Genomic DNA, 19,080 nt, shown 5'->3' with positions numbered 1-19,080 from the left:
CGTACAGTTAACCTTCTGTCATTTTGCAACATCTCCGCAGATTTGGCAATGTTGACATCTGTAACCGCAGTGGATGGTCTCCCAGAACGCACTTCATCAGTCACTCTGGTATTACCCTCTTGGTAGTGCATCCACCACAGAAATACTGCAGCATGGCTCATTGTTTCTCCACCACAACTTCTCTTGAGTTTCTAATCCGCTTTTCCAAGTTTAACACAAAATTCAATCACACATCTGTGATGTAATCTCACAGACACGTTTTCCTCATCCACCATGATGAAACGTACGAAGATCTTCAACTCGCTGTAACCAAGCAAAGAAGACTATGGCAGTCCAACCACAGGTTCAGACTAGAGATTAGCGGTTTGGATTCTGTGGAATCCGAACCGCTCCGAACATTGGGGATCCGAGTCCACCCAAACCCTGTTCGGGTGTTCACCGCCTGACTCGGATCCCCGTACGGGGCCGAACGGCGGCCGCCTGATGTCGGATTCTCACTAGAGAATCCGACATCAGGGCTCCTATTGTGTAGGGCAGAGTGCTCTGCCCTACACAGACACAGACACACAGCCGCCAGCGGCAGCTGTGTGTTTGTCACAACAGCCAATGAGAGTCACACAGACTCTCATTGGCTGCTGCACGGAGGGAGCCGGCTGGAGCTCACACATGAGCTCTGTCATCCGGCTCCCTCCGCAGCCTGTGACAGCAGAGCGGACGGCGTGGGAGCGGGGAATCAGGTAAGTTTTTTTTTTTTTTTTACTTGTCAAAGGTCCGGGGGCGCTACTGGGGGGGCCTGCTACTGGGGAGGGGCTATACTACTGGGGGGGTCTGCTACTGGGGGGGCTATACTACTGGGGGGGGTCTGCTACTGGGGGTCCATACTGTTGAGGGGCCTGCTACTGGGGGGGCTATACTACTGGGGGGGTCTGCTACTGGGGGGGTCTGCTACTGGGGGTCCATACTATTGAGGGGCCTGCTACTGGGGGGCCATACTACTGGGGGGGGCTTACTACTACTGGGGGGGGCATACTACTGGGGGGGCTTACTACTACTGGGGGGGCCATACTACAGGGGGGGCCATACTACAGGGGGGCTACTACTGGGGCAGCCTACTACTGAGGGGGGCCTGCTACTGGGGGCAGCCTACTACTGGGGGGGGGCATACTACTGGGGGGCCATACTACTGGGGGGGCTGCTAATGGGGGGCATACTACTGGGGGGCCTGCTAAAGGGGGGCACACTACTGGGTGGCATGCTAATGGGGGGCATACTACTGGGGGGGCCTGCTAATGGGGGGCATACTACTGGGGGGCATTCTACTGGGGGCACTGCATAGGGGACCCTACTACTAAGGGGACTGCATAGGGGGCACCACTGCTGGGGGCATTGTGTAAAGAACACCGCTACTGTGGGCATTGTGTAAAAGGGGCACTACTGTGGGCATTGTGTAAAAGGGTCACTACTGTGGGCATTGTGTAAAAGGGGCACTACTATGTGTCGTAACATAAATAAGAGACACTACTTTATGGTGTAATGTGAATCTGGCCCTACGTGCGGTGTAATGTGAATAAGATTGTGCACTGTGACTCCTTGGGCCGTAGCCCACTATGTAAACAAGTACTGTGACTCTGCTGGCCGTACCCCACTGGGTGGGTGCACTACTTTTCATTTCTGCCACTGCTGTGTGGCAATGTGTCATAGATGTACTTTATACTGTGGTGTCTGTGTCGTTGTGCCGCTGCTCTGTCGCTTAGGAACCAGTCAGCTCACTGCAACCTTTGGCCAATAATGTTGAAAACAATATTATGAGCTGTGATATGGTCTAAATTGACTGGAAATTAATGTTATTGAGGTTAATAATACTCTAGGAAGAAAAAAAAGACCAATTTATGTGATTTTAGCTTTTTTTGACAATTTTTGTAAAAAAATCCAAATCCAAAGCCAGTCACCGCAGTTTGGCAAATCCAAATCCAAAGCCGGACGACGAATTAGAACCAAATCCAAATCCGGCAAAAATGGTCCGGTGCACATCCCTAGTTCAGACACATCGATGTATGAGCTTCACAATAGCCAGCATAGCGTTACCACATCTACCTACGGGACAGAAAAACAGAGGCAGTCTCATTACTTTTCAATCAGCCCCCATAAATGACTAGCTGATGTGCCCAGGTTCAAATATTTACTATTTACATTACGTCATACCATATCAGATTATATCATGGCTGTGAGTTCTGCTAGGGTCTTCACCACTGTTTAAAGTGCAAGAAGGCTAGATATATGGGGACACATCTGTAGGAATGCAAGGAGGTTACCTTTCCCTCAGGCTGGGATTGTCCAGCAGAGACATTGTCCCTCAAGTGGACTCACATATTCTATCTGAGAGTGAGGGGACACAGATACGACGCCTTGACGTATGTCTTAACTTTGTCAGCTCGAGTTTCCCCCTTTTCGTCCACTTAGGGGTCACATTTTAAAAATATCCCTGCTTAATGGATGCTTAGGAATGGAAGGAATATACTCCCTGAATTTCATGTTTCTAGGTCCAGGGGTTTGAGCTGATTGTTGATGAGTCAGGACATTTGTTTTTATATATTAAGATGAAGTTGTTGAGGTTCTGTTCACTGCCATCTCAAATAAACAGGTCGCCATCTATATAGTGAACCCAACTTAACAAATTTGATGTTACTAGTCTATATTAAAGTACGTCTATTGTCTGCTAGGTATAGGCACACCCTACTCTATTAACAATACATCAGTGGATCTGCCTTTTTAATATCTGTTTGTCTTGTTTAATACTAATTTTAATACCTTATATTTCACTGTATATTCCCTTTGTATTGGGATTATTTTTATGTATTAATTATTAAAAGTTATATTTTACTTTATCAATTATTCCTCTCTGTGCGCCCACGACTAACAACTCCTTATTCCTTTCCCCTAGTTATATAATATGCAAATGTAGCAGGAGGTGTATGACACCCCCTGCAGCGTTTGCGATTCCAGACCGAGGTCGCAGGCTGGGATCATCATCGCGACAAACGGTTGGTGGATGGCACCGGGCCACCGGTAATCTGAGGCTTACTCAGGCTGGCCGGAGGCTCCCGATTATCCACTGCCCCTCCGTGAAAATCCGGACTGCGCATGTGCAAGACCGGAGATGCTGGGGGTCAGGGCTTGCACGGGAGATGTTACGATGTGTGACACCATGTTACTTTTTTTTTAAACTGTTTTTATTGGATTCAAAAGGACATATAATATAAAGAGCGCATATTATATTATATTCACTTTACATCACATAAGAGTATAGATTCTGCGATACAAAAAATTGTTATGCAAGTCAAAGATATCCATCATGATATCGGCTAATATAATACATTTGAATTGTTCATCAAAACTTTATATTCCATTGATCCCTTAAGAATTCCATTTTTATTTTTAGAAAATAGTCAGTATTAAACTTATTCCAACTAAAGAATTTGGTTAAGAGATGGAGAGAAAATAAAATAAAGCTAAAAACAAAAACAAAAAAAATGGGGAAAAAATATAAGAATAAGGAGGGGAGTTGAGGGGAGGAAAAGGAGGATAGGTACAGTCAACCACAATTAGAGAATGTTCAAGAGATGTTTCTTAATAGCGACCATGTGGTGTTTTCAAACACCTTCATAATCTGAATAGAAGTCATATTGGGTGTGATGTTCTGGGTTGTTTGTGGACCCGGGGTGGTAGCAGGAGTGATCACAGAAGCAGATTTAAAAATAAAACTAGAATTTTTAATAAGTGCTTGCGTAGACAGATAATGGCAGTAAATAAAAGTCCAGGAATATATAATGTGCACAAGAGTTCTGTGGTGGGAGTAAAAGGGTTAATGTCCAAGTAGAAACAATTAAAGCTGTCCAGACTGGCAGACAGCGAATTCACAGAAACAGGAAAGCACAGAGAACTCCCTCTCAGCTAGGCTGAGATACACGTTGCACTGGCAAAGAAGGAAGGCACTGACCCTTCCTAAATACCCCATGCCGTGCTGTTACTGGCCGGAGGGAACATGTGACTCACCAGGATTGGCCAGCCGCATCACATGGCCAGAAGGCAAGATGGCGGCGCCCATGCCAAATGGAACGGAGACAACGCCAGGCCTCACCAGCGCAGAGTGACAACAGGGCCGCACAACAACGCGCGCAGCCAAAGCCCCCCGCCAGACACCAGCTCCGCCACCAGACAGCCCGCGCCACAACGACCTCACAGGTAACACCTAGCACCATGCTGAAATACCCTGGCTGTGACAGTACCCCCCCCTTTTGGGGTGGCCTCAGGACACTCACCAGGCTTCTCCGGATGGGCAGAATGGAATCTCCTGATGAGTGTGGGAGCGTGGACATCAAGAGCATCAGTCCAGCAACGTTCCTCTGGACCGTAACCTTTCCAGTCCAACAAATACTGAAGATGACCTCTGCGCAGACGAGAGTCCAAGATCTGTGCAACTTCAAACTCAACTCCTCTCTCCGTCTGGACTCGAGGCGAAGCAGGTAGAGCATTATGGAACTTATTCAGGACTAGGGGCTTTAATAAGGAAACATGGAAGGAATTGGGAATTTTTAGGTATGGGGGTAACTGTAAACGGTAGGCCACTGGATTATTGACTTCTGTTATGGTGAAGGGACCGATGAAGCGGGGTGCGAATTTCATAGACGGAACTCTTAGACGAAGGTTCCGAGTAGACAACCAGACCTGGTTTCCTACTTGCATGCATGGGACTATTCTCCGCTTCTTATCGGCCTGGGTCTTATAGCGAGAGGATGCCTTCAACAAATCAGACCGTACTTGAGTCCAGATGGCAGCAAAATTCCGCACCGTGTCCTCCACAGCCGGAACATCGAAAACAGGCAGGCTTCAGAATTCGGGAACACGAGGATGAAGGCCATATACAACCTGAAATGGCGTTTGGTTAGTTGACGAGTGGTAGGAAGCATTATGTGCAAACTCAGCCCACGGCAGCAAGGCTGCCCAATTGTCCTGGGAAGATGACATAAAAATTCTTAAGAAAGTCTCTAGATCTTGATTAACTCTCTCAGTGGAGCCGTTGCTTTGCGGATGGTAGGCCGTGGAAAAGTTTAACTTCACTTGAAGAAGAGGACACAAAGCCCTCCAGAATTTTGCAGTAAACTGCACACCACGGTCAGAGACAATTTCAGCAGGAAGGCCATGTAGACGAAATATGTGTTGGACAAACAACTGTGCCAGGTCAGGGGCAGAAGGTAACTTCTTCAACGGTATATAGTGGACCATCTTAGAAAATCGGTCTATTACAACCCAGATAGTGTTGAAACCTTGAGAGACTGGCAGGTCTGTGACGAAATCCATGGAGAGATGCGTCCATGGACGTGATGGGGTAGGTAATGGAAGCAATTCCCCAGCTGGAGCTTGTCGTGATGATTTATGCTGGGCACAGGAGGAGCAGGAAGAGATAAACTCCATTACATCTGCCTTCATAGAAGGCCACCAATAGTGTCTTTTCAGGAACTCTAAGGTCTTCCGAGTGCCTGAGTGCCCTGCGAAGCGAGAGGAATGTGCCCAAGTGAGAAGCTGCTTCCTTAATTCCGGGGCCACAAATGATTTTCCCGAAGGAGGCTGAAGTTGTAATGCGGCGAAAACTCTTGATTCCAAGACAGGGGTATTGCTTTGATTTTCAGATTGATCATCACAGAGGAGAGATCTCGATAGGGCATCAGCCTTCTGATTAAGTGCTCCAGACCGGAAGGTCAGGGTGAACTGAAACCTGGCAAAGAATATTGCCCAGCGGGCCAAACGAGGACTCACACTTTGGAGGTTTTTGAGAAATAGGAGATTTCTATGGTCCGTAAATACAGTAAATGGAAACTTGGCACCTTCTAGCAAATATCTCCATTCCTTCAACGCCAACTTTACAGCTAGTAGTTCTTGCTCACCTACGGCGTAGTTCCTTTCGGCAGGAGAGAATTTTTTAGAAAAGAACCCACACGGATGGACTCGGTTGTCCTCATAACGTTGAGACAAGACTGCTCCCACAGCTTCAGATGATGCGTCTACCTCCAACAAAAAAGGCCTGTCCAGATTGGGTTGTCGAAGAACTGGTGCTGAGATAAAGGCCTGTTTTAGAAGATGAAAGGCAGACTCTGCCTCAGGTGACCATTGGGCAGGATTAGCACCTTTGCGGGTCAAGGCTGTAATGGGAGCCAGCAGTGTAGAAAATCCCTTAATGAAGCGTCTATAATAATTTGAGAAGCCCAACAATCTCTGGATGGCCTTCAGTGTCTGAGGTCGGGTCCAATCCAGAATTGCCTGTACCTTCTTGGGGTCCATTTCTAAACTGGAGCCAGATATTACATAGCCGAGAAAAGGTACACTGGGCACTTCAAAGATGCACTTCTCCAGTTTGCAGTAAAGGTGGTTTTCTCTCAAACGGGTCAGAACTTCTTTAACATGTTCTTGATGTTTAGCCACAGAGGGTGAAAAAATCAGTATGTCATCCAGATAGACAACAACAGAAACATATAACAGATCCCGGAAAATCTCATTAACGAAACTTTGAAAGACAGCAGGGGCGTTACACAATCCAAAAGGCATTACTAAATACTCGAAATGTCCATCTCTGGTATTAAAAGCGGTCTTCCATTCATCGCCAGCTCAGATACGAATGAGGTTGTAAGCCCCTCTTAGATCTAATTTCGAAAAAATTACAGAGCCCTTGACCCTATCAAACAACTCAGTAATCAGGGGAAGAGGGTATCAATTCTTTACAGTAATGTCATTAAGGCCTCGATAATCGATACATGGTCTTAAACCACCGTCTTTCTTTCCAACGAAGAAAAACCCAGCTCCGGCAGGTGAAGTAGAGGGGCGAATGAACCCCTTTGCCAGGTTGTCCCGGATGTATTCGGTCATGGCTTGAGTCTCAGGCAAGGACAGCGGATAGGTACGAACGCGAGGTGGTATCTTATCAGGTATCAATTCAATTGGACAGTCCCATTCCCTATGAGGGGGTAAGATATTTGCTTGTTGTCAGAGAAAACGTCTGCGAACATCTGATATTCCTTGGGAATGGCAGAAGAAACTAATGGAACTGTCTTTCTCACAGGTCGAATTTTTGGAAGACAGGATTTCTGACAGTCCATACCCCATGACAGAATCTGCATAGAACTCCAATCAATCCTGGGATTATGTTGACGTAACCAGGGTAGACCAAGAACAATTTCTTGAGAGGCCTCTGATATCACCAGGAATTTTAAGGACTCAGAATGAAGTGCCCCAATTTGGACCAATACTAGTTGAGTCTCTTTGGTGACTATCCCGTTAGTTAGAGGGCGTCCGTCTATAGAGGTCAGAGAGATGGCATGGTTGAGAGAGAAACAAGGAATCTGAAATTTATCTATGAAACTAGACGTTATGAAATTTCCGGCTGCTCCCGAGTCGAGTAGAGTAGTAGCAAAGACAGGTTTGGGTTTAAGATCCAAGGCTAGGGTAATCGTGAAATCTTTAATTTTTGGAGACGGGTTCATAACTCCTAACTTGATGTCTCCAGGGTCAGTTAGGATTTGGCATTTCCCGGTTTACGGGGGCAGGAGATCAGCAGGTGACCGGACTCTCCGCAGTACAGACAGAGGTTCTTTTGCATTCTTCTCTGACGTTCTTCTTTAGAGAGGTGTGTATGATTCACATGCATAGGCTCCTCTTCAGTAGGGGAAGGAATGGGACGGGTAGAAATGGAGGGGGTAAATGACCTTTGCCGGTCAGTTCTGTTTTTTTCAGCCTGACGTTCCCTGAAGCGTAGGTCAACTTTGATACACAACGAAATCATGTCGTTCAGATTAGTAGGAAGCTCTCTAGTGACTAGATCATCCTTTAGTCGGTCTGACAACCCATGCCAGAAGGTCGAGGTGAGGGCTTCCTCATTCCATTTGAGCTCTGATGCTAAACTTTGAAATTGCACGGCATATTGACTGACAGGACGGACCCCTTGTCTCAGTGTCATGATGTTTGATGATGCTGATACAGTACGCCCAGGTTCATCGAAAATCCTCCTGAAGGATGACACAAAGCCTGCGTAATTATCCAGCAGCAGATCTGAGCGCTCCCAGAGTGGGGAAGCCCATTCCAAGGCCTGGCCGGATAACAGAGAGACTATATAAGCCACTTTAGTTCTTGCAGTTAGAAAGTTGTCAGGCTGCAGGGTAAAATGTATGTCACACTGATTTAGGAATCCTCGGCAGAGTTTAGGGTTGCCATCAAATTTACTTGGTAAAGGAAGATGTAAGCGGGGAGATGATCTGCCTCCTGTATTCCCAGACGCTAAAGCGGATGTAGATGCTGGTACTCCAGGGGTAGAAAAGGAAGTTTGCAAACTATCCTGTCGCTTGGACATCTCTTGCAGAAATTGAGCCATCTGATGCTGCATGTTTTCCAGATTTTCTAAACGACCAGAAATACACCTGAACAAATCCACTCCTGACTCCTGATCCGTGGCCGGCTCCATGGGGCCAGTGCAAACTGTGATGTTCTGGGTTGTTTGTGGACCCAGGGTGGTAGCAGGAGTGATCACAGAAGCAGATTTAAAAATAAAACTAGAATTTTTAATAAGTGCTTGCGTAGACAGATAATGGCAGTAAATAAAAGTCCAGGAATATATAATGTGCACAAGAGTTCTGTGGTGGGAGTAAAAGGGTTAATGTCCAAGTAGAAACAATTAAAGCTGTCCAGGTGTGCAGGTAGTGAAACTGAAAATAATCAAGCCAGGTTTGCAGGTAGTGAGCTGAAAATAAACAAGCCAGGTATACAAGTTGTGAACTGAAGCGCAGGATGTCAGCAGGCTCAGGCACTCAGGTATGGGCAAGGGTGATGGAGGAAGCGGGGTAGTCCAGTGGGAGCTAGGAGCTGACAGGCAGACTGGCAGACAGCGAATTCACAGAAACAGGAAAGCACAGAGAACTCCCTCTCAGCTAGGCTGAGATACACGTTGCACTGGCAAAGAAGGAAGGCACTGACCTTTCCTAAATACCCCATGCCGTGCTGTTACTGGCCGGAGGGAACATGTGACTCACCAGGATTGGCCAGCCGCATCACATGGCCAGAAGGCAAGATGGCTGCGCCCATGCCAAATGGAACGGAGACACCGCCAGGCCTCACCAGCGCAGAGTGACAACAGGGCCGCACAACAACGCGCGCAGCCAAAGCCCCCCGCCAGACACCAGCTCCGCCACCAGACAGCCCGCGCCACAACTACCTCACAGGTAACACCCGCCTAGCGCCATGCTGAAATACCCTGGCCGTGACATTGGGTAAATAACTGAGGTACGTTTCCCACTTTTATAGAATTTAACTACACCTCTTCAACATCATACATTGCTGTACATCTTTCATAATAAAGTATTCCAATGTAAGCATTTCCAAAGAGGGAGCTACTTTAGAGATCCATTTCTGTAAAATAATTTTCTTTGCTAGGGTAACCATTACAGTAAGCAGGGGAAGCCTACAAGGGGGAATAAGAGTTGGCGACCAAGAGGTGAAATCAGCGAGGAGGAATGCTTCCCAAGAGAATGGTAATCTAACTTTAGCAAACTGGATAATAAAAGTGTGTACTTTATACCAAAACTTTTTATTTTAGGACACTGCCAAACATTATGTAAAAAATTGGCAGATGCGGCATTTTGGGCAGGATCCCACTTCATTTGGGAACATATGACTCTGTTGTGCTTGGGAAATATACGCTCTATTCAAAAACTTAATATGGGTTTCTTGTAATTTAGCCGAGCTGACCCATTTCATAACAGATGGATTTAAAGTCATAATGCGTTCAGTCAATGTCTGGGTAATCCAGTTTCCAAGATGACCAGACTCGTTTCCATGAACCCAATACATCATTAGATAGTAAATTATTATACTATAAGAATTTAGTTTCTAATATTAAGTATAAACTTGAATACTTAAAAACTTAAAGTGAAAAGAGAATGTAGAGGGGATGGGGTAGATGGATCTAGTGGCAATGCAGACCAACCAGAAGGCAATTTGCTATTAATATAATCTCTAGCTTGTAGGTCTAAAAAGAATTATGAGTTAGTAATGTCATGAATATCTTTTAACTTTTGGAAGGAATAAAGATTTCCTCCAGGGTCAAAAATATTTCTAATTGTAGCAATCCATTTTGTTTCCATGTTCTGTAATGGGATATTGTAAGAGATGGAGGGAAGTCTGGATTGCCCCAAACAAGTGTATATTAGTGATATATAGGTTTGTACCTAGACGTTTATTTATAGTGGGCCAGGCTTTATAGGTATCTATAAAAAAAAATGTTATGGGTGATTCCCATAGGGAGCTTTGAGCGAGGAACATGTAAAAGAGCAGCGGGGAAAAAAGGGGAGAGCAATACCTCCTCTAGCTGAAGGTTAGTGAAATGGGACTGTTTCAGGAACCAGTCGAAGATATACCTGAATGCTGCTGCACAGGAATAAGTCTGGATATCTGGTAGCCCCAGACCCACTTTATCCTTATTGCACATCAGTCTTTTTCTAGGTATTCTAGGTTTTTTACAATTCCAAATAAATCGCTGAAAGGCTGATGTACATTTTGCTGTATCTGATCTGGATAAAAATATGGAGAGCATCTGAAGAGCATAGGCCAATTTTGGAAACAGTACACTTTTGCTGACCACAATTCTTCCTAACAGTGAAAGTGGGAGGGCCATCCAATGTTGGGTTTTTTGTATAATTATTTCAATAATTTACGGAAAATTGGCCGCATATATACGGTTTATAGAGGGTCTAATAAAAAATACCTAGATACTGCCCCTCCGTGAAAATCCGGACTGCGCATGTGCAAGACCGGAGATGCTGGGTCTTGCACAGGAGATGTTACGATGTGTGACGTCATGTTACTTAAAGGCCGGCCACCGCAGGGTTATGGGTAGAGGTAGCCGCCTACCATTGCGCAGTCGGACTATATGCCTGGCGGAGGTAGTATCAACAGTGGTGAAGGAATCAGCGCGGAGGCGGTATCAGCGGCCGTGTATGAAACAGTGGCTGAGGCGGCATCAGCGGCAGTGGTGGCCTCTTCTTACCCCACACACGGTGGCCTGTTAAAACGTAAGGGAATTATTAAACAAAGTAGTAAACCACCAGAACTGCATCATGGGGTCCATGGTGGCTAGGTGCTGAGTGTCCCAGGCATTAACAGAACTCTGAAAGGGCACTCACTGGCAACCATCCGTTCCACGGCTGTCAGTGAGTGCCCTTTCTGGGGGCACGTAATGCATATGACATTTAGGACCCAGTTGCTTCCCTTTCTCCTGTCAGCATTTATTTGGGTCTCTCTGTGGCTATCTAGTAGTGGCCTCACACACTCATATAAAATTATAATCGGGTGTATAAGGGGGAGATGTACTAAGCTCTGAAATGTGATAAATTACCAGCTACTCATCTCCTAAATGTCATGTTACTGGCTGTTTGACAAATGACAGGAGCTGATTGGTTGGTAGTTTATCACTCTCCAATTTATCACTTTCCAGAGCTGCCTCATGTTACCAGGTAGATACAGGTGGGAGAAAAAGGTCCAATGTGATTTTTAAATTAACTTGACCTTACCTTGCCCACAACCTTCCATATTGCTGGTACTTCCTGCACTGGGAACCACACAGATACTGAAGCCAGCAGCTCATGGAATGATTACTGGGACCTCTGCTGGTCATCTTCTGTAAATACTTAGGCTAGCAACATTATTCACTGAGGAACTAGCTGTTTTTCCTATACAATGTCTTGCATCCCTCATTAATAACATAACAATAAAAAGCAGAATATTATATGTACAGCAGCAGTATATCTATTCCAGGGGGCAGTATATTTATTTCAGCTACCCATACACAAACCTGCTCTGGCGGTATGCTGCTCTTAGTATTATAGTTTTCACCTGCCACTGCAAGACACACCCCTGAGTGGCAATAGATACGTCCATAGGTGGAGCTAGACACACTTCGCGCGGCACATTCTGCTACCACCTGCATTCTCCCTGATACTACTTTTCAAAAGTAGGCAAGTATGCCGTAGACGCAGTTCCTGGCCTTGCCACTCCCTGAAAATGGGACCAACACGCCCCGTTTCCAGAAACGCAGGCAATCCCCACACCGCCCCTTAAATGCCTCTATCAATCAGGCAGAGGTATAGAAGGGTCTGCGTGCGATCATTCTGCACATAACGAGTCCTGCACACGCGCAGATATCTGATAATCGGGATGCTGAATCAGGCCCAAAGTAAGGAACATTAAAAGAGAAGATCTAATAAAATATAATGAGCCTGGTGACTTTCGTCACCAAATATAACAGCTTTACCAAGGGATTAGAGACAAGTGTGAAAGAACGATGGTATTTATTAAAACTAGATCAGGACTTAAAATACATCATACCGGCAAGACCTATAATCATATACAGTACAACAAAGCTCAAATCTGAAGAACTTTTTAACATCTAGCTTTATACCACAAGAAGATATAACTTTAAAAACATGCAACAAACTGTTTTATTTTTGCAATAACTGCATGGGATGCAAGAATTTAAAAGTGCTAACTACGTACTACCAAACAAAAAAATGTTTCTAATCACAAAAGAAAGGCCTTGAATATAGAATTAAGAAACACCTGAACTGTAACCCTGAGGGGTAATTTACCACCTTGAGTGGCCGAGCGTCCTGCAATATGTTGGCCACACTAAGAGAAAATGAAAAGTGAGAATTAATGAACACATCTATAATATAAGAAAAGGCTTGAAAACACACTGGGGTATGATTTACTAAAGTACAGGTTTTTAAAAATAGAAATGTTGCCCATAGCAGCCAATCAGATTCTAGCTATTATCTTCTAGAACAGTGAATTTCAACCTTTTTTAACCTGAGGCACACTACGCAAGATCTTAACATTGCCAAGGCACACCATCCGGCGATGCGGCGTGCGCAACCTATGAAAAAACATACATATAGTATTGGCTCCAACATAAAAAAAAACACACACATTGGCCTCCACAGGATTAAAATGCACATACATTGGCCCCAGAGAAATAAAACACACATACATTGGCCCCCACAGGAATAAAACATACATACATTGGCCCCAGATAAATAAAACACACATACATTGGCCCCCACAGGAATAAAACATACATACATTGGCCCCAGAGAAATAAAACACATATACATTGGCCCCCAGAGGAATAAAACCCACATACATTGGCCCTCACAGGAATAAAACACACATACATTGGCCCCAGAGAAATAAAACGCACATACAAAAAATATTGGCTGGCCCCCACAGAAACAAAAAAAAGACATTGCTGGCCCCTCAAGAAAAAAACCCCACATTGCTCCCCCAAAAAAATAAAGTACAGTGGCTCCCACATAAAATATAAATTGACATTTTTCTGCCCCCACCTGTCCAGGCTGGCTGGTGGTGCTGGTGGGCGCGGGGCTGTCTGGATTGGGGTGTTGGTAGAGCTGGTGTCCGAGGGGCTGGCTGGCTGGCAGTTCTGATGCAGCTGGTGGGCGTGGGGCTGGCTGACTTGGGGGTGCTGGCGGCCTTCATGCAGGGCATTTCTAGGGGCTGCGGGCGGGCGGGCTGGCTGACTGGAAACGTGGCATGCGTGACCTGTGATGTCAGGCTGCCGCGTCTGCATAGGTGATGGCCCCGGGCATGCCTGAGACTCCCAGAAGAGCTCAGCGCTGCCCGGTCTGCAGTACGTCTGATCTGACCAGCGGATCTGACCACACAGCACAGCACACTTAACAACTGCGGCACAGTGGTTGAAAAATGCTGTTCTAGAAGGTGCTAGATAAATGTTAAGTAGAATCTGATGGTTGCTATGAGCAACATCTCCACTTCTAAAAACCCACACTTTAGCAAATATAGCCCACAGTGCCTTAGACCATTTTCGGAAGTACCATGAAAAAACTGCAAGGGTTTTGTGGTAATTGACCAAGTAGGACAAAACTGGAGAGGGGCATATGTTTTTAAAAAGAATCTATAGAAAAGAAACTGAACGCATATATAAGCTGAAGACACTGCACCCTGATGGTTTGAATTTGGACTTTGACATACAGTAGGTCTGTTTTTAAAGATATAAAGTCCTCTCGGTTTTATATATTTGCTCAGTTTTAAAAATTTTCTCTGCTTTTAGATTTTAGTGAAAAATGTATTTTTATATTTTTCAATTTATATACTTTTTATAGATGTGCCACCATCATATTTACTGACAACTTTTTCATGAAACTTAACTTAACAATGTTGCAATAGTGCCAACATACAACATGTCGTCATATCCAGCATGTTGACACTGAAGATATGTTGACAAGCCATTTTTTAGGTACCCTTAAACATAACGCTAATATAGACCTTTTCAAAATGTTGACATGTCATATGTTGAAATTTTTCAGATGTCGACATTTCAACCATATGGACATCATAACAGTTGACATTCTGATGTTGCCATTATGAATGATGACATACTGATTGCATACGCTTCAGACATACAGTACACAATTCATTAGATGCAGCAATAGGGCTAGCTTGGCTGAGCTAAAAGGTGTTTTTTTCCCAGATGTGGGCACCATTCCACAACCTGATCTGTGAAACATTGGAGCAAGTCCAGGAGTCTTAGGGAGCGGCAGAAGAACCTAGCACTAGCTCAGGACCAGGGGCGTTTCTAGAGAGGAGGGGGCCTGTGTGCAGTCTCTGACACGGGCCCACTCCTCTCTGTCTGGCAGCCGGCAGAACACTGAGCTGTCGTCTTTACAGCGCCGGACCCCCGCGCCGACGTGGGGCTCCGGAGAGGTAAGTAATGGGTGCAGGGTGTGCACGGCTGCCATTCTCCCAGCGATTTCCCCACAGCGCATGTCCAAAACTTTTTTTGAGCAGCACTAAGAGACCTGACGCGGGACCTTGGAGAGGCAAGTTTTAAATAATATGGGTGCAGGGTGTGCGGTGCGGGCCACCCCTGGAACCGGGGGCCCATGTGCATCGCACACCCTGCACCCATTACAGATACGCCCCTGATCCAAATACATAACATAAGTGGTAAGGAAATGGTTAAACATCCCATAACAAACATATATCCATAATAGAAAGTAGCCAGCAGGCTACTGAACTGAGCTTTCTAAGCTCACATACCCAATCGTATGTTAAAACAACTGTCTCGACTACTTTCCCCATGCTCTATGGTTCAGTGAGCTGATTGAATGCTCAGAGTCACACACAGCAGACCTGGCAGGAAAAGCTGCTGCCATTGGTTACGCACAGCCGCTCCATTCCGTCACTTATACTGTATGTTGTGTGGCTGCCTACATTTGCCTAGGAGTCCCACAGTATTCAACATTTTGATTTAATAAATGGTATTAAACTCACTATAAACACCATATATACCGTATTATTTCAGTGTTACAATATATAGATCTGCAGTAGGCAGCTGATGGCTTTTTAGCTGTTGAATATTTAGGCATTCTGGAACTTGTAGTTCAACAATTGAGCGCCATTTTTAGTCTGTCAGGTATAAATGAGTTGCCTGTATGATGCCAATGCCTCACTGCTGTACACAGACCCATAAAATCAATCAATTATGTGTGCGTGGTCACCTGCCCCCAACAATAATAGGCTGCCAAGTTGAGATGGTCTCTCTCAGGGGCCTATTCATTAAACCTAAATATTCGATGGAGATAATTAGGTTTAGAACTCGCATGGAGTTCTACCTAATTATAGGTGGAATTCATCATTCCACCTCTCCATAAGTATCTATTCCGAAAAGCTGTCATTTTTGCGATGACAGCTTTTCGGGAAATAGATACTTTTCCCTGCCTACACTACCTTATCGCATCTGGAAACAGTGCTGCGCATGCACTGTTACATCTGTAAAACCAGCGCATGCGCAGCACTGCCTACAGATGCATTAAGTTTGTGTATCCCCCCGACCCACCCCCTCCGCTCACCTCCCCCCCCCGACTTACCTGTCCGCGCAGCAGCCTCCGGCTCCGTCCTGCTGGTCTGTCATGTGGTTTCCCAGCAGACCACATGACAGATTAGAAAAAAAAAACAGGTCCCCCGAGGGACTCGTCGGGGGACCTGCACACACGGATACAGGTAAGTGTTACCGGCTATTCGCCACCTCACAGTGGCGAATAGTAACTGCATCAAATTCCGAAAATTCATAATTTTCGGAATTTGATGAATACCACAATTTCCACATACCCATACTAATGTATGGGGAGTGTGGAAATTAACGCAGGGGAACTTAGCAAGGAGATATCTGTGATATCTCCTGTGCTAAGTGTGTTCATGAATACCAAAATAACGTTATTTAAGGAAAATGTCCTTAAAAACGTTATTTCAGTGTTGATGAATAGGCCCCTCAGTCTGAGCCTTCTCTGGGTGACTGTGGCCAAATCAGAAACAGATAATGTCACAGGATCAGAACAAGCCACTTTATAAAAAGAAAAAGATCGATGATACTTACAACATTTCTCAGAATGTCATCTGGAACATTACGATTTATCGGACACAGAGCAAAGGCTGCTGAGTGACTAAATATCACTGGTGCTTTAGATACTGCTAAGGCTTCTCGACACGTGCTGAAGGAGGTGTGAGAGAGATCAATCATCATTCCTATCCTGTTCATTTCCTTTACCACTTCCTAAAATATAAAAACATTTAGAAAATCTAAGGGTCTTTACCATTTACCATGTGTTCCATATTTGCTTATTCTCTGATTACATTTGCACAGAGTAGTGAGTCACCTGTAATCTATGGGAGATGGACATCCACCCCTCAAATCTACTTAAAATATATTTTGCTTGTGAGTGGTATACAAGGTGCATTACTGCCTTCTTTCAGCAATGTGATCCAGCCAGAGCCGAATATAGGCATAGGTCATATGGGACGCCATTGCTCAAGAGGGGCACCCATCACGAACTGGGGCCCACTCCCAGGTCACTCAGCAGACATAGGGGAAGATGTACTAAGACTTAAAGAGAGATACAGTAACAACCAATCAGCTCCTAACTGTCATTTTTCAAACACAGCCTGTAACATGACAGGAGCCTATTGGTTGTTACTTAATTTCTCTCTATTTGATCTCTCTCTAAGGCTTAGTACACCTCACCCTATGATCTCTCACAGCAGTGCTATCGCCAGTGTTTTTTCTTCTGCACAGGTTCTCAAACTCGGTCCTCAGGACCCCAAACGGTGCATATTTTGTAGGTCTCCTCACAGAATCACAAGTGACATAATTAGCTCCACCTGTGGATCCTTTAAAATATGTCAGTGAGTGATGAATACACCTGTGCACCTGCTGGGTGACCTGGAAAACGTGAATTGTGTGGGGTCCTGAGAACCTAGTTTGAGAACCCCTGGTCTAATGGGACTGGTAGCAGGACTGACTTAAGAGGCACCAGTTAAAATCTTGCCTGGGGCACCAGATTTGTAAGAGACAGCTCTGAACCCACCTTGCCCCAACCAAACTGAGTACAATCTATGCAGTCATCTCCACCATGACCCATTAACATTCACTTGCGTGTAAATATGAGAACAAAAAGAGCACATGACAACACAGCACAGCATTAGCATTGCACATCCATATTTTCAACAGTTTTTAACCAATTAACTGGCTAGTTTGTCCCCCCAAACCACTCAGAAATTGTCATTTTATTTATTTATTTATTTAATTTAGAACGTAGGCTCCCATTGTAATAGTCTGAATCTGTATATGAAGTGCTACGAGGCAGCCGTTGCTGCATTTTGTCATGCCAAGTTGTGTTGCACACAGATATACCAGTGTTGCATATGAAATGAGTCAGTGCAGTCTCGTGGTGCGGTTTTGTCGCATCACTTTGTGGGTAAGATGCACATTTGAATGAAAAAGGCGCTACACCATTTGGAACAGCTCACTATTCTGAGTGCAGTAATCAGATAAGCCAGTCTCAATTATTTTGTTCGAAGTATGCACAATATATGAAATCTATTAATATTTCATTGTTTGCTAAAATTACTACACTGCGAGCGCTTTCCTGCTCTGGCTTTTGTTGTTGTGAATTTCAGATCCGGTGCTCACAAGGATCCTGCAGGAAGAGCTGATAATTGTTGTGAACATTGTACACATTGTTATATATTTAAATATATACATACAGTTATATATACAATACATACAGTACAGTTAGGTATAATATATACACACACAGTATATTTGGTCACTGACACAATTTTTGTTATTTTAGCTGTTTACCAAAACATATTCAGGTTACAGTTATACATTTATAAAATAAATATGCAAGTCCATGTACCAAGTGGAGATAAGGGGGCCAAACAAAAAAAGGAAGAGAAATCCCTGTACACATCGCTTCTTGAGAGTAAGTTGAGAGTTTTTAGAAGTGGAGATGTTGCCCATGGCAACCAATCAGATTCTACTTAACATTTAACTAGCACCTTCTAGAAGATAATAGCTAGAATCTGATTGGTAGCTATTGACAACATATCCACTTCTAAAAACTCTCACTTTAGTAAATATATCGCTAAGAGTCCACATTGTAGTCAGGATGTGCAATGCGTCTCTGCTGAGGGGGTTACTTAACGTTATTTTTAGTACATATCATGTTAGCCACCTCCTGCTTCACAACAATAACAGGGAAGCAGGAGCAGTGGCGGATCCAGTGGAGGTGATTGAAGCGATCAAACCCCCTAGCGTCCTTGCCTCTCTGCTCTAACTCTGGGACTCGGGAGTCAGTAACACCAAAAGCTCCCCCAGTCACTGTGCAGTGTCTTCATCCAGGTGCGATAACAAACAGTGGCAGTTCTGCTGGCTGATGGGCCCGCCTCCCGCTCCTCCCCCTCCTGCTCCTGTGTCTGGGACAATGCACTACGCCTGACGAGGTCACCGTCACAGGGATTAATGCTGTCAGAGGAGCAGCAGCATAACAGCAGATAATAGGGGACTTCCATCCTCCTCCCTCCGCCCTACGCTGTGTATCAGTATTACCCCGGTGTATGTATGTTCCTATGTAAGTGTGGGTGTGTATGTACAGTATGTTCCTATGTAAG

The 19,080-nt window shown here is 44.9% G+C and overlaps 1 protein-coding gene across 6 annotated transcripts in view; it reads right to left on the bottom strand.

The window, feature by feature from the left end:
• LOC148525498 (dipeptidase 2-like) overlaps positions 1 to 19,080 on the bottom strand; it is a 243,976-nt gene that overhangs the window by 42,186 nt on the left and 182,710 nt on the right. For 5 of the 6 annotated variants that reach the window (XM_088470911.1, XM_088470909.1, XM_088470913.1 and 2 more), the window contains one exon: positions 16,505 to 16,681. The exons of the other annotated variant lie outside the window; for it this stretch is intronic. In XM_088470911.1, coding sequence (XP_088327037.1) covers positions 16,505 to 16,681 — 177 coding nt within the window. The remainder of the gene's footprint in view (positions 1 to 16,504; positions 16,682 to 19,080) is intronic. 6 annotated transcript variants of the gene reach the window in all.

This window comes from Taudactylus pleione, unplaced genomic scaffold, assembly GCF_031769625.1.
Source record: "Taudactylus pleione unplaced genomic scaffold, aTauple2 ptg000106l, whole genome shotgun sequence".
NCBI lineage: Eukaryota > Metazoa > Chordata > Amphibia > Anura > Myobatrachidae > Taudactylus > Taudactylus pleione.
Note: the sequence above shows the minus strand (reverse complement) of the source record. Positions and strands in the feature narration are given on the sequence as shown.